This window comes from Carlito syrichta, unplaced genomic scaffold (assembly GCF_000164805.1).
Source record: "Carlito syrichta isolate Samal-C Ts95f unplaced genomic scaffold, Tarsius_syrichta-2.0.1 Scaffold308098, whole genome shotgun sequence".
Classification (NCBI taxonomy): domain Eukaryota; kingdom Metazoa; phylum Chordata; class Mammalia; order Primates; family Tarsiidae; genus Carlito; species Carlito syrichta.
Genome location: NW_007252194.1, coordinates 27,866 through 44,650, shown reverse-complemented (window position 1 = coordinate 44,650; position 16,785 = coordinate 27,866). Strand labels below are relative to the sequence as shown.

General features: G+C 40.3%; 1 protein-coding gene across 3 annotated transcripts in view; it reads left to right on the top strand.

Moving 5' to 3' along the window:
• GPR155 (G protein-coupled receptor 155) overlaps positions 1-16,785 on the top strand; it is a 57,122-nt gene that overhangs the window by 29,057 nt on the left and 11,280 nt on the right. For all 3 annotated transcript variants that reach the window (XM_008064885.2, XM_008064886.2, XM_021715967.1), the window contains 2 exons: positions 12,292-12,396; positions 15,029-15,165. In XM_008064885.2, coding sequence (XP_008063076.1) covers positions 12,292-12,396; positions 15,029-15,165 — 242 coding nt within the window. The remainder of the gene's footprint in view (positions 1-12,291; positions 12,397-15,028; positions 15,166-16,785) is intronic.

The following is a 16,785-nucleotide window of genomic DNA, read 5'->3' as shown; positions in this document are numbered from 1 at the left end:
CCTTGGGATGAAGAATTAACATTTAAATATATTACAATTAGACCCTGTACCTCAAAAGGTCTTTTCAAGACACAAAGACACTCAAGTGTGTGGCCTCTGTAAAAACCAGCCAGACCTAGTTGTGATTGGAGGTCTTCTTATCAGGAGAAAGTTACTGAAGTCAGTCTCTTGTCCAATCAAAACTGTAGTTATGGCTATGGAACAGAAGTCAGTTAGACAGTGTCAGATGATTGGTATGTTGCAATTGCTTCAACGTTGCTTATTTCAGGGCCAGTGCTTATTTAGCTGCTACAGAAAAATAAAAACCCTGTGGCAGTTAGAATATAGCTTATTCTCTAAGTGTAGGGGGTGCATGAACTAACCCTTACTTGACATGGCCTTAAATCTTTGTTTATACTTTAGTGTCTTATGCCACAAAGAGTGGGTTGTTTTATGATCTCTGTTTGAACATGAATGCTGGTCAGTTGAGTCTAGACTGCAAAAGGGGGATGTTTAAGGAGGCATGACTGACATCCATTCTGTCCTCCCTGGGAACTCAGTTTTTAAGGTTTTTGGGGGGGTTTGGCAGGTGCCCTTGGCCAAGAGGGGGTTCATTCAGTTGGTTCATTCAGTTGGTTCATTCAGTTGACTTAGGATTTTTAGCTTATAAAGGTACTTCCTTGAACTATTTTGACTATGATAGGTATTTGTTAAATGAAGAACTTGAATCATAGTCAGTAATATCGTTTGCAAGTTCATTCACTGGATTTGTGTTTATAAGTCATTTCATTTTGTGAGAATATCCTTTGTTAAATCCTAAAACTCTCTCGGACCTGAGAATTTAGAAAAAAGAACAACCAAAGGAAGGCCCTTCCTAGGAAACTAAGCACATACATATGTTATTTTAAGAACATTGTATCATGCAAACATCATCAATAACATGAATTTAAAGAGGATTGAATGTAGCTGGGTAAATGATAAAAGGATTGAATGTAGCTGGGTAAATTGGCAAAATACAGTCCATAGGCCAAATCTGTGTAGCCTACCAGCTAAGAATGTTTTTTTATTTTAATTTTTAAAATTTTTAAACTTTTTTTGAGTTGGAGTCTCACTCTGTTGCCCAGGCTGGAGTGCAGTGGCACGCTCATGGCCACCGCTGCCTCAACCTGCTGGGCTTAGGCAATCCTTCCGCCTCGGCTTCCAAGTAGCTGGAACTACAGATGCATGCCACCACACCCAGCTAATTATTTTGTGATATATTGTAGAGACAAGGTCTCACCAAGTTGCTCAAGCTGGTCTCGAACCCCTGGGCTCAGGCAATCCTCTCACCTCTACCTCCCAAAGTACTGGGGTTACAGGCAATCCTCTCACCTCTACCTCCCAAAGTACTGGGGTTACAGGCTGAGCCAGAATGGTTTTTACATTTTTAAAGGGTTGAAGAAAAATTAAAAGAAGACAAAAGTTTTGTGACCCTTAAGAACCATTTGAAATTTAAATGCCATGTCCCTAATTTTATTGACAAAAGGCGAAAGATTTATATGCTCTGAAGCCAGAATCATCATTTTATTGGCATAGGGCCAATAAATTCCATTTTATTGGCATTTGTGTATTGTCTGTGGTGCTTGCTTGCTATAATGGTGGACTTGAGTCATTGCAGCAGAGACCAACTGGCTTGCAAAGCCAAAAATGCTGTCTGGTTCTTTATAGAAAAATGTTTGCCAGCCCTTGGCATAAGTGGACATATGATCCTAACTGGTAACTTTGTTAATGAGTGTTAACAATTGTAATGGGGTTTGCTTCAATTCATGGAGGGAACTCAGCAACAGAGTGTGCCTTTTGGGTTCATTGTGCATGTGGAGATTTCCCAGATATAAAACATGCTGGGAACTAACTGTCAATGATGGTAAGTGTTTTGTTTAGAGAACTTGTGGAGTAGAGGGATGATCAGTAAGTAAAGAATAAGAAGGATCCCCGGAGCCCAGCAGGTCGAGGCTGCGGTGGCCAGGAGCGGCCACTGCACTCCAGTCTGGGTGACAGAGTGAGACTCCAACTCAAAAAAAAAAAAAAAAAAAGAAGAAGAAGAAGAGTGATAACAAGAGCTAGAAGATTTAGAAGAGCATTTTAATTATCTTAAAAGAAAGAAAATCCCACAGAACTTGCCATCTTACATTGTCCTTCCTCCTCTCTTTCCTCCTTCCTTCATCATCCATACTATGAGTATATATAACATAGTGGTTAACAATATGGATCTCGAGCCAGATTGCCAGAGTTCAAATCCCGACTCTGTAATTTACTGCTGTTTGATCTTGGACAAGTTTCTTTTGTGTTAGTTTCCATATCTGATGATAATACTTGTCTTCGGAAGATGAGTAGAGTCCATGATTGAACATCTGTGAAGGTTAGCAGCACATAGTAAAAATAATGTGTTCGCTATTATAACATTTTATTATAAAAAGAAGACATCCTTGCAGTAAGAAATTCAAATACTATTCTAAAAGACTATAAAAACAAAAACTAAAGTCTTCCCCTCTCTGATTCTCAGTCTTACTCCCCAAAGGTAACACTTTATGTACCACTCAGAAATTGTATTCATTTACCTTTTATTTAACTCCATATAGAATCTTGCCATCATAATGTTCTTCAACTTATACAGAGGTCATGCTGTATGAAAGGACATTTTTTTTTTTCTGTTCAGGGAACTGTAAGAATTTCAATAAGGTTTGAGCTCAGGGTATGTACAAGGAAAAGATCAAGATAAAATTGTTAAAGTAAGCAGATGCATAGCATTCTATGCCTTGCTAAACGTGAGGACTTTGTCCTGTGAGCAACAGGTATATTTGTGGTTTTCTCAATAGATTAGGCCTGACATGGGGTCTAGACTAGGGCATTAGGTGTGGAGGACCAGGAGGGACCAGACTCTGAAGCTGTATTGCCAGAGTTTGGTAATCTGTTGGAAGCTGGGGGAGGGGTAAGGGAGGAACTGAGGAAAACTTCCAGGAATCTGATATAGGTGAATGTGTCATTGCGGATATTACCTAATAAGGGGAATTCAGAGAGAACAGACTTTTTAGGGGAAGATAATAAGTTCATTTTGGAGTTTTCCTAGTTTGACATTCATGAAACACCAAGGACACATTCTAGTTTCTCAGTGAACTTCTTAAAATGGGATGTTCAGATTTGAATACAGTATTCCAGTTATCCCAGTCCATAGTGCATGGAAAGCATCCAGTATGTGTTGAATGTCTGTTGACTGAGTAAAGAATATAAGGAATCAGTCCTGCCTTCACATAGAAAAGAAACTGAATTCTGCCTACCACTATACTAGCTTTTATAGCTGCCAGGTTACTCTGATGATCTTGCATTTATAAGCATCTGAAAACTAGCCCCGCTGTACATCAATTATTACTAAGCAGTGTCTCTCCAGTCCTGCATCTATGCAACTAGCTTTGAAAAGTCTAAAACCGGACTTCATTATTTATCTGAGTCTATCATGACTGAGATTTCTTTGTGCCTTGATGTGGCATCAAATATGTCAACTTTTTTTTAATTATAGATGATTTATTTTTCTTATTTGAAGTATTTTTCTTATTTGAGACCTCATCTCTACAAAAACATCAAAAGATTAGCTGGGCTTGGTGGCAGTAGAGGGATGATCAGTGGTTCCAGCTACTCAGAAGGCTAAGGCAAAAGGATTGCCTGAGCTCAGGAAGTCAAGGCTTGCAGTGAGCCATAATTGTGCCGCTGCACTCAGCCTGAGCAATAGAGTAGGATCCCAACTGAAAAAATATATATATATATAATAAAAAGTTAACTTCAGTGTGCAAATGAGTGCATTAAAAAGATAATTTTTAAAAGGCTAACGTGTCATATTTACCTCAGATATTTTTCTTTTTTAAAAGAAATATAAATTACCAATAAAGCTGGAATCTTTGCACCCAATCCATTTCTGTTAATCCCAGAGGTAGCCACTATTAGGGGTTTGGACTATTTCCTTCCAGAGCAGTTTTATACTTTCACAATATGTATGTTTTCCATAAAAATAATAATAATTATTATTATTATCATCTTTTAATCAGGATCTCACTCTGTCACCCAGGCTGGACTCCTAGGCTCAGGCAATCCTTCTGCCTCCATATCCCAAGTAGCTGGACTATAGGCACATGCCACAATGCCTGACTAACTTTTTTTTTTTGGTAGAGACAGGGTTTTACTATGTTGCTGGTCTTGAACTCCTGGGCTCAAGCAATCTGCCCACCTCAACCTCCCAAAGTGCTGGGATTACAGGAGAGAGCCACTGTGCCCAGCCAACGTTATATAGTATTTTTATGTTTTTCCATGTTTTTATAAATCTTACACTGCAACTGCTTTATTGCACTCAGTAAGTTTTGAATTCATGCTGTAGATGTGTTCAGCTATAGTAAATTCCTTACATGTGAGCCTTCAAGTTGCAAACTTTCTTTTTATTTTTTTTTTAAGTCAGAGTCTCACTCTTTTGCTCAGGCTAGAGTGCAGTGGCATGCTCATGGCCACAGCAGCCTCCACCTGCTGGGCTTAGGCGATCCTTCTGCCTCAGCCGACCAAGTAGCTGGAACTATAGGCACGCACTACCATGCCCGGCTTATTTTTTGATTTATTGTAGAGACGAGGTCTCATCAAGTTGCCCAGGCTGGTCCCAAGCCCCCGGACTCAGGCAATCTTCTCGCCTTGGCCTCCCAAAGTGCTGGGATTACAGGCTGAGCCATCATGCCCAGCCACATTACAAACTTTCAAAGATGCAAACTTGTGTTCACACATTCAGTCACGTAAGTTAGTTCATGTGTCTGGCATACAATGTCACATGTGTGCATCCTCTACAAGTAGTTGTGCTTTTGTGTACTTTTTTTTTTTTTTTACTTTTTTTAACTTTTTTTTTGTTTACTTTTGTGTACTGTATAGAGTACAGTGGTATAGTGTCTTTTTTTCAAGCCCAGGATGTCTGGAAGCAAGAGTAAAGACAGCGGTGATGTAGCTGGTATTGCTAGGAAGCACCAAGCAATAATGATGGAAACGAAAGTGAAAATAGTTGAGAGACTGTTTTTGATGTACTATTTGTGTGAAAAGCATTATAAACCTATTACAGTACAGTACTATATGGCCGATTGTGTTAGTTAGGTACCTAAGCTAACTTTGTTGGACTTATGAACAAATTAGACTTAAAAACGCACTTTCAGATGGGAACTCATGTGTATGTAGGGTACTTACTATATGTGAATACACCAAATTGTATTTCTCCATTTCCCTGCTGATGGAAAGTTAAATTGTCTTAAAATGTTTTCTTATTAGAAGCAATGCTGTCATGATCATCTTTATTCACATCTCTTTGAGTGTATATCAAGACTGTGTCTAGGACGGGAATTCCCGGGTCGTAGGAGATGCATATATTCTCCTGGCTTTAATGTCAGCCCTTCGTATACAGTTCCTAAAATTCTTTCTCTAGCCTTTATATCGGTCCAATCACAGATTTCCCATTGCCTATACATGGTATGTTGCCTACTCTTTCTGACTATGTGATCAGCACTTATTTATTCCCTTTCCAAGCATACTCAAGCGGTAACAATTCTGTTTCTTTTAGTGGTTCCACCAGTCTTCAGAACTCTTGTTTCCCCCTCGGGCAAATTTAGCCATTGAGGCCACGGAGCTACCTCCTTCGGGATCCTCCTGACCTCTCATTCCCTGCTTTGGCCTCCAGTCTTTCTGCTGGATTCTGGAAATTCCCATGTAACAGGACTGCCCACCTCCTGAGTCTGTTTTATGAGTGAAATGAACAAAGCAGCCTTCCTTCCCGAGCTCTGGCCACATCAGGCTCTGGCTGCAGAGTCTGCAAGCGCCTTGCCAGGCCTGTGAAGTTCAAGCCTTGCTCAGAGTGCCCACATCCTTCCACAACTGGCCTGCCCCACTTGGGGCCTGCCACCTCTCCCTACAGCTCCCTGTGTGCCCTGTGAGCCCTCCATTCCTTGCTCCACATGGGCCATGGGCACATTGCCACACCTCTGTTAATACCTTTCCTTCAGGGCCTTTAAAACTGGAGCTCACTAATTTTTTTGTTTGGTCATTTGTGCTATCATCAAAATTTCATTCTTTTAACTTCTTGACCATTTTCCTTTTTTTTTTTTTTTTTTTTTTTAGTTGGGGGCTCTCACTCTGTTCCCCAGGCTGGAGTGCAGTGGCACCAAAACGGCTCACCGAAGCCTTAACCTCCTGGGCTCAGGTGATCCTCCTGCCTCGGTCTCTCAAGTAGCTGGGTCCACAGGTACCTGCCAACACCCGGCTAATTTTTTTATTTTTTGTAGAGACAAGGTCTTGCTATGTTGCCCAGGCTGGTCTCAAACTCCTAGGCTCAAGCAATCCTCCCACCTCGGCCTCCCAAAGTGTTGGGATTACAGACATGAGCCACTGTGCCTGACTTATCAGAGAAACTAACTTGAACCATGATGTAAATAAGTGGAGAGGCAGAAGACAGCCAGTCCTGATCTCCACAGGAATCCTTCTGCAATGTTTCTACTTCCTCTCTCTCTTTTTTTTTTTTTTTTTGAGTTGGAGTCTCACTCTTTTGCTCAGGCCAGAGTGCAGTGGCATGCTCCCGGCCACCGCAACCTTTACCTGCTGGCCTCAGGCAATCCTTCTGCCCCAGCCTTCTAAGTAGCTGGAATTTGTGGGCGCACACCACCACGCCCAGCTAATTTTATGATTTATTGTAGAGATGAGGTCTCACCAAGTTGCCCAGGCTGGTCTTGAACCTATGGGCTCAGGCAGTCCTCTAACTTCAGCCTCCCAAAGTGCTGGGATTACAGATGAGAGCCATTGCGCCCAGCTTACTTCCTCTCTTATCTCACTGTTTTATAATCGCTTTAAAGATTCTTATAGACTCTAAGTGCTGTATCTGACTTGCCTATCGTTGCAGCTTAGCACCTAGCAAGGCTTCAGGCTTACTGTACATACGCAGGATGATAAGTTAAGTGGATGGGTAAATAAGGTTTACCGTGATTCTCTGAAGCCAACCTGAAAACTGCTGTGGCAAAGTACTTGTTGATATGCCTATTCTTGCTTGCTCCTGGGGAAAAGGTTTGTAAGCCTGTCTGGTAATTCTCTGACCCTGAATTCTGCTCTCTTCTGCTTTGCCAGTAGTCTTAGCACAGGACCTCTCAGTTGCCAGCCCGCCCTTCCCCAGCCTTGGTAATCCAGAACAGTTCACTCACCCCTGACCCTTGCTACACATTTGTTAGAGACCCATGACTTGCACATGTTTTGAGTGTATAATTATGATTGAAAGGAAAATGAATACTTTAATTTAGTATGAAATCAAAGGCTCTCGTTAATATTGTGATATCAAAGGTTCAGTTAATATGAGATCAAAGGTTCTGTTAATAAAAGAGAAGGCTGATGGGCTACTTACACAGGCTTCTTATGTTAGAAGGAAGAAACGCCTGTAGACCCAGCTACTCAGGAGGCTGAGGCAGAAGGAGTGCCTGAGCCCAGGAGGTCAAGGCTACGGTGAGCCGTGATCATGCCACTGCACTCCACCCTGGGCAACAGAGTGAGACTCTGACTCATAAATAAATAAGTAAATCTTACAAAAACAAATTTCCAATGTTCTGGTCCTAAGAAAGCCAAACATATTTCAAGAACCTGCCTCTTACTAGTTTAGAAGATGTAGCAAAGGCAATTACCGTATATACTTTTTTTCCTTCTAAATATATATTGCTGAAAGTCTTGCTGGTTTATAGGTAGATTGGTTCACAGAAGTCACACTGGGAAATCTACTTAGAACCATGATTTTAGACATGATATTCCTTGACATGGATTATAATAGAATAACTTTAGTGATAAATTATTAAAATTTGATGTGCTAGAAAAATGAATACTTCTTGGGCTGAAACTTTCACTGATAATGTGTTTCAATTCTTCAGTGACAGCCTTAAAAACAAAACATCTTGAAGTATGAAAACTACAATCTATAATAAGCTCTTAGAAATAGTTTTCTACATTTTTTTTTTTTGAGATGAAGTCTCGCAGTGGCACATTCATAGTCACAGCAGCCTCTACCTGCTGGGCTTAGATGATCCTTCCATTTCAGCCTTCTAAGTAGCTGGAACCACAGGCATGTGCCACCACCCCAGCTAATTTTTTGATTTTATTGTAGAGACGAGGTCTCGCCATGTTGCCCAGGCTGGTCTTGAAGCCGTGGGCTCAAGCATTCCTCTTACGTTGGCCTCCCAAAGTGCTGTGATTACAAGCGTGAGCCACTGCACCTGGCTAGTTTTCTAAATGTAATATAATAATGCCGTCTCAAGGTTAGAACCAGAGTAATAGAAAGAAAAGCAAAGACCAGGCATGGAGGCTCCTTCTTGTAATCCTAGCACTTTGGGAGGCCAAAGTGAGAGGATTGCTTGAGCCCAGGAATTCAAAACCAGCCTGGGCAACACAACAAGACCTCGTATCTACAAAAAAATCAAAAGAGTTAGCTGGGCATAGTGTCATGCTCCTGTAGTCCCAGCTACTTGGGAAGCTGAGACAGGAGGATCGCCTGAGGCTAGGAAGTTGAGGTTGTAACGAACTGTGATTGTGCCACTGCACTGCAGTCTGGGTGACCCAGTGAGACCCAGACTCAAAACGAAAAAAGAAAGAAAAAAGAAAAGAAAATCAATAAATTATCTGACCTAGCCCTCTTGTCTTAAAAATGTGAAGGTTTAAATCAACTAAGTTAAAATTGTCAAGAAAACCAGTCCATTCTGATAACTGTTCTATAAGGCCAGTCCATTCTGATAACTACATATAGATAAATAACAGACACACACACGCACACAATTATGGCCACCAATTTCTTCCTGTATTGCCCAGGCTGGTCTCAAACTCCTGGGCTCAGCCGGCCTCGGTGGCTCAGCCTGTAATCCCGTGCCTTTGGGAGGCTGAGGTAAGTGGATTGCCTGAGCCGGCGGGTTCGAGACCCACCTGGGCAGGCGAGACTTCACCTCTACACTAAAATCAAAAAATTAGCCGGGCGTGGTAGCATGCGCCTGTAATTCCCGCTACTCAGAAGGCTGAGGCGGAAGGATCTCCGGAGCCCAGCAGGTCGAGGCTGCGGTGGCCAGGAGTGGCCACTGCACTCCAGTCTGGGCAACAGAGTGAGACTCCAACTAAACAAACAAACAAACAAAAAAAAACTCCTGGGCTCAAGCAGTTTTCCCGCTTTAGCCTCCCAAAGTGCTGAGATTACTGTCATGAGCCACTGTTCTTGGCCTGTTTTTATTTTTAATTGACATATAATAATTATACATATTTATAGGGTACATACATGTATACATCGTATAATGATCAAATCTGGGTAATTAGCATACCCATCACCTCAAATGGTTATTTCTTTGTGTTGGGAACATACAAAATCCACGTTTATAGCTATCTTGCGATATACAATACCTTATTGTTGACTGTAGTCATCCTACTGGGCAATAGAACTTATTCTGATGTAACTTGGTATCCCTTGACCATTCTCTCCTCATCCCTTCCCCTCCAACCCCCCCAGCCCCACCCCCAAGTCTCTGGTAGTCACAGTTCATTCACTACTTCTATGAGATCAACTTTTTTAGATTCCGAATGTGAGTGAGAACATGCGGTATTTCTCTTTCTATGTCTTGTTTATTTTACTTAGCAATGTCCTCCAGGTTCATCCATGTTATTGCAAACTAATTTCATTCTTTTTTGTGGCTGAATAGTATTCCAGTATGTATATATCCCACATTTTCTTTATCTATTCATCTGTTGTTGGACTTAAGTGGTTTCCCTATCTTGGCTATTGTGAATAATGCTGTAATAAACATGGGAGTACAGATGTCTTTTTTCCATACTGATTTCATGTGCTTTGGACATGGTAGTTCTATTTTTAATTTTTTGAGGGAACTCCATACTGTATTCTATAATGGCTGTACTAATTTACACTCCCACAAACAGTATGTAAGGGTTTCCTTTTCTCCAAATCCTCACTAACACTTGTTATCCTATCATTCTAACAGGAGTGAGGTAGTATCTCATTGTGGTTCTGATTTGCATTTCTCTGATAATTAGTGACATTGAACATTTTTTTCATGTATTTGTTGGTTATTTGTATATCTTTTTTTGAGAAATGTCTATTAAAGTCTTTGACCCATTTTAAGATTGAATTTTTTGGGGGGTTTTTTGTTGTTGTTGTTGCTGTTGAATTCCTTATATATTCTGGATATTAATCCATTGTCAGATGCATGATTTTCTCTCATTCTCTAGGTTGTCTTTTTTCTCTGTTGATTGTTCCCTTTGCTGTGCAGAAGCTTTTTAGTTTGATATAATTTCATTTGTCTATTTTTGCTTTTGTTGTCTGTTTTCTTTATTTTTTGGTTTTGGGTTTTTTTTTTTTTAGTCCAAATCTCAGTCACCCAGGCTGGAGTGCAATGGTGTGATCACAGCTCACTATAGCCTCAGTCTCCTGGGTTCAGGTGATCCTCCTGCCTCAGCCTCCTGAGTAGCTGGGACTATAGGCATATGACACCATACCTAGCTCATTAAAAAAAAATTGTAGAGACTAGGTCTCACTATATTGCTGGTTTCAAATTTCTGGACTTAAACAATCCTTCTGCCTTGGCCTTCCAAAGTGCTAGGATTACAGGCATGAGCCACTACTTCTGGCCTTCCTGTATTTTGAGGTCTTATCCAAAAAAATTATTGCCCAGTCCAATGTCATGAAGCATCTTCTCTGTTTTCTTGTAGTAGTTTTGTGATTTGGGTTCTTATATTTAAGTCTTTAACCCATTTTGAGTTAATTTTTATATATGGTAAAAGGGAGTCCAGTTTCATTCTTCTGCATGTGGATATTCAATTTTCCCAGCACCATTTATTGAAGAGACTGTCCTTTCTCCACTGTGTGTTCTTGGTACCTTTGTTGGAAATCAGTTAGCTATAGAAGCATGGATTTGTTTCTGAGGTCTATATTCTGTTCCATTGGTCTATGCATCTGTTTTTATGCCAATACCATGATGTTTTGATTACTATAGCTTTATAGTATATTTTGAAGTCAGATAATGTGATGCCTCTAGGTTTATTGTTTTGTTTTTCATGAAATTGCTTTGAATACTCAGGATCTTTTGTGGTTTCATATTAATTTTAAGATTTTACTATTTTACTATTTCTGGGAGGAATGTCATTGGAAGTGAATCTCCCTCTTACCCCAGTGGCTTCACAGAAAATTTTATATAGTTATTTATTTTTATTTCAATAGCTTTAGGTGGTACAGATAATTTTTGGTTACATGGATGCGTTGTATACTGGCAAAGAAGTCTGGGCTCTTAGTGTACCTACCACCCCCACCTGTGCACATTGTGCCTGATAGGTGATTTTTCTTCTCACCACACCTGAAGTCGTGAACTTTGAGCTGACCCTTAAAGATGGAGGAGATTTAAGTGAATTAACACTAACGGGGACTCCATGCTTGTCAGCGTAGTCCTAGAAACCTAATAAACAATTGTCCTGAAGTAAGAGACAGCTTCCTGTTGAAGAGTAGGGGTGGCTGGATAAAGGAGAGAGAGGCCAAGTGATAGAGAGCTGTCAGTTCAGGCCAAGGAGTTTGAGTTTGCAGCCATAATCACTAGAGCATTAGCGCATGGTTTATTTTGTTTGTTTTTAAGTTGAAGTCTCACTCTCTCACCTAGGCTGTAGTGCAGTGGCATGTCACCACATCCCTGAATTCCTGGGCTCAGACTATCTTCCCTCCTCAGCCTCCTGAATTGCTGGACTATAGGCATGGCCCACCACACCCAGCTAATTTTTTTTTATCTTTGTAGAGACAAGGTCTCACTATGTTGCCCAGGCTGGTCTCAAACTCCTGGGCTCAAGCAGTCCTCCTGCCTTGCCCTCCCAAATTGCTGGGATCACAGGCATGAGCCACCATACCTGACTAGTGCATGTTTTCGAGGAGTGATAGAATAAAAACTGTATTTTAGGACAGTGTTTGAATTTTTAGTTCATGGTGGACACTAATAAAAAAGCACAGATAAGAACATTTTTCCTTGTCTCATACAATGAAGAGACAGTATGTGAAGGCGCTGACCCTTCATCTGGCACCCTTCACGTGTTAACTTCTGCATAAGCACTTTAGAACACTTTTGGATAGATATCATGTGAAAGCATTTCCACTGAGGCTACATGGGAAGTGCATGCAAGTGGGTTTTGGGCTTTCTGTTTGGCATCTCTTGGATGTGTCTGTTTTGTTGTGGTTGGACTTTTCCCTCACATATTCTTTTATCTCTGTAGGTTGCTGCTCTTGCTCCTTGGGAAATGGTGAATTACACTGCTCGTCAATAGAGCCGGTAGCAAACCCAAGCACCAGCAGGCCTGCGACGCCATCATTTGAAAAAAGTAAGTACCTCTGGGCTATGAGGATGGGCTGGAGGAACAGAAGATTCCTTATCTTTGTGCCTTAAAAGAACTCTCCATAGGGCTGGGTGTGGTGGCTCATGCCTGAATCCCAGCACTTTGGAAAACTGAGGCAGGAGGATCACTTGAGCCCAGGACCAGCCCGGGCACCAGGGCAAGATCTTGCCTCTACAAAAAAAATTTAAAAATTAGCCAGGTGTGGTGGCGTATGCCTGTAGTCCCAGCTACTTGGGAGGCTGAGTCAGAAGGGTCACCTGAACCTAGAAGGTCAAGGCTACAGTGAGCTGTGATTGTGCCACAGCACTCCAACTGGAGCAATGGAGAGACCTTGACTCAAAAAAAAAAAAAAAAAAAAAGAACTCTACATCTAATTTCTATAGAAGCCACAAACACTGTTTCAGAATATGAATTCTCAAATAAGGTGGGAAAGTGCTAATAGGATAAAAATTGTGTATAGATAGAACACCATTTAAAAAATGAAAGTTATCATGAAGAAGTAATAGATAGCTATGATTATATCACTCTACTTCAGTTTGGTGATAGAGCTAGAACGTTTCTTAAAAAAAGAAAAGAAAAGAATAAGAAATGTGAGGAGTGTAAGAAATGATGTATGCAAATCACTTGGCAGTGTATGGTATACATACCAAAAGCTTGTTAAATATAGTAGTAGCAGTAGTATTGTTATTCACTTGGGGTTTATATTTGGCTGCTATCTGCTGGCTAAGAATGAATCTTAAATACAATAATAGTAGAATTCATGTTTCCATAGAAAGGAGTGAAAATATTTCAGATGTTGAACATTCACTTTTTCTGATAGGAAGCCCTTTCTGACAATCGGTTAAAATGTCTTTCAGTTTTTAATCTTTTCTAAAGTTACTGTTTCTTTCTTCCTTATTGTTTCCCCCTACATAATACACCTAATAGTAAAGTTCACTAACAAATTCAATATGTAATCTGATTCTGCAACTTTTTGTTAATTCCAAAATTCTCCTTAGGCTTTGCTTACCTGTCATTTTCTTTATTAATAATCTTAATTCTTGAAAACTTTTTTAAATTATTGGGGCTTCTTGGGTTTTCTGATCAGATTTCGCAAAAATTATATAGAGTTAGAGCCATTATATAGGGCTTCATCTATTCACATAGTTTACTATCACTCCTAAGCCTGAAATAAATGAAAGGAAGTCTAAAAGAAATCAAATCATGGGAAAATGAAAATTTTTAGAGTTTAACAATATAATTCATTCTCTATCCTCTGTCATAGTACAAAGGCAAAATGAATATTGCATTTAGATTGTTGAATGGCAGTAATGTGTGAAAAAGGCAAATGGAAGATAGGAAAATGTATTTGAAATATCTGTACATAATATTTTTAAACTAGGTTAATAGATATATATACACACATAGTAGACTTCTAGAATTTTTCTATAGATGGATACATACAAATACTTTTTATTAGTATAGGATCGTCCCACAGAAAGTTTGGCAGCCTACTTTCTTTTTACTTAGCTACATTGGGAACTTTCCCCATGCCATACTATTAGGCTAGACCATGTTTAATGAGTGTATGTGTCCTTTTCTAAAAAATAACATTAGGCAATATAGATGTTTACTTTTAGCTTGAGCATAAGAGCTATAAATTGTGTGTTTTAATCCCTGACTTTCATAAGACTAGACATCTATTTTGTCAAGATGTTTTTCTATACTTTTACTGCCATATGTAGAGTGGAGTTGAGGTGGAAAACTAATCGTTTCTTGTAAAATGACCCTCTCTTCTGTTCTTGGCCAGAGAAGAGTCATGTCTGTGATTTGAGTTTGGTTCTATAGGTGAATAAGACATGGTGTATAATATTTATTTGTTTCCTTAAAGGTCTTTTCTAAGGTCAGGTGTGTTGTCTCATACTTATAATTCCAAGGCGAAGGTGAGAAGATTGAGTCCAGGAGTTTGAGACCAGCCAACATGATGAGACCTTGTCTCTACAAAAAATCAAAAAATAGCCAGGCATGGTGGCATGTACCTGTAGTCCCAGCTACTTGGGAGACTTAGGTGGGAAGATTGCCTAAGCCCAGGAGGTCGAGGCTATGGTGAGCTGTGCTCGTGCCACTGCACTCCAGTCTGAGTGACAGAGTGAGACTCTGACTCAAATAAAATAAATAAAGGGTCTTTTCTAAGGCAAATTTTGAACTCTTTAATGAGAAGCAAGAGATGATAATAAATTTGTCTTGCAGTTAGCCAAAATTGGACTTTCATGACTAATATGTAGATTTATTAGGGGCAAAACTTGAGTTATTATTTTGGCCTTTAAGAATTTTATATATGTAATTATATAATAGAATGTAGAATTATGTAATAGAATTTTATGTATGTATAAAACATTGTTGACTAATGTAAGAGGGAACTTCTGTAGGCGACTTGCGTTTGTTCAGATAAAAGACCTACCACTTGGACTCTCCTAAAACAACATGACGGAGCTTCCCTCCAATTTCATCTAAAATAATAGACTGTTTCTTAGCTGAATATGCTTTTTGGTTGTTTCTCCTAGGAAGTCATTACACATTTAAAATGCATTCAAATCAAAAGCCCTGATTACGAATTGTCATGCTTACTGCTTTATAGATGATCACTGTGTGAGTCGCTGTAACTCCCAGAGCTGCATATTAGCCCAGGAGGAAGAACAGTATCTACAGAGTGGAGACCCACAGCTGACCCGGCACGTGCTGCTGTGTTTACTTCTCATCATTGGCCTGTTTGCTGTAAGCGGCTTATCTGGTTTTGTTCTGTGGCCATTTCTGTAAATGTTTGGCAAAGGTTTTATTCAGGCACCTGGGAGAACCTAATTGCTACTTTCTAGAATTGTGGCGGCTAGGTCATCAGCATCCTAATCTCAGGCTAAATGTCTGCAGAGAAGAGAATGACTCACTCACGCCCTCTGTGGCCTAAGTGCTCCAATAGCTTATGCCGCTTAGAATCACTTGCTTATTCTGTGCTGGGAACCCAGAATTTGGTAAAACAGGTATTTGAATGTGGTGTGCAGGGCCACTTATTCCCAACATACTTGACTAACCAAAGTGAATAAATGCCTGCATGAGTCTCTCCTGAAGATATTCCTTCGATAAACTTTTAAAAAGAACGTTTAATTCTCAAAATAATATAACCACTTCATAGAATAGAGAAAAGGGGAAAAATATCTATCACACTACTGCCTTCTAGTTTTTAAATATACTTTTCATGGTTCTGGTCACACATAGAGTTTTATATCCTGCTTTCGTCAAGCATTTTTTGGTCACACATTTTCATGTTGCTACACAGTGTTTATAGCCATGACTTTAAATGGCTCCCCAAATAAACCATAGAAAAGATACACTATGATTTACTCTACCACTTCCTTGTGAATTGTTCCTAGCTTTTTGAAATACTGTAATAAACATCTTCCTGCATTATATTTCCTTATAGTAGATATACAAAGTTGATAACCTAAATCAGAGAGTATAAATATTCCTGTGACTTGACATGTGTTCTACTAAGTTGTTTTTTAGGGGGGCAGTTTAGATTTATAAAGTGTTCTCACTAGCACTGAATAATGTAAATTTTTTTTGAGTTGGAGTCTCACTCCATGACCCAGGCTGGAGTGCAGTGGCACGCTCACAGCCACACCAGCATCAACCTGCTGGGCTCCAGCGGTCCTTCCGCCTCAGCCTCCCAAGTAACCGGAACTACAGGTGCTCAATACCATGCCCAGCTAATTCTTTTTTTTTTTCTATTGAAGAGACAAGGTCTCACTAAGTCGCCTGGGCTGGTCTTGAACCCACAGGCTCAGGCAATCCCCTCATCTTGGCCTCCCGTGGGATTACAGTGCTGGGATTACAGGCTGACCCACCAAGCCTGGCCATAAATTTTTTTTTTTTTTTTTTTTTTTTTGAGTCGGAGTCTCACTCTGTCATTCTGTACTGGAATGTAGTGGCACACCCACAGCCACTGCAGCCCCAAACTGCTGGGCTCAGGCAATCCTTCTGCCTCAGCCTTCCAAGTAACTGGAACTACAGGCATGTACCACCATGCCCAGTTAAGTTTTTTGTTTTCTTGTGGAGATGAGATCTCCCCATGTTGCCCAGGCTGGTCTCTAACCCATGGGCTCAGGAAATCCTCTCACCTCCACCTCCCAAAGTCCTGGGATTACAGACGTGAGCCACTGTGCCAGGCTAAATACTGTAAAATTTTAAATATGATAATTTTACAAGTGAAATACAGTCCTGTATTTTAAAACAAAAACAAAAACGTGTATTTTGGCAGAGCTCGGTGGCTCAGCCTGTAATCCCAGTATTTGGGGAGGCTGAGGCGAGTGGATTGCCTGAGCCCACAGGTTCGAGACCAGC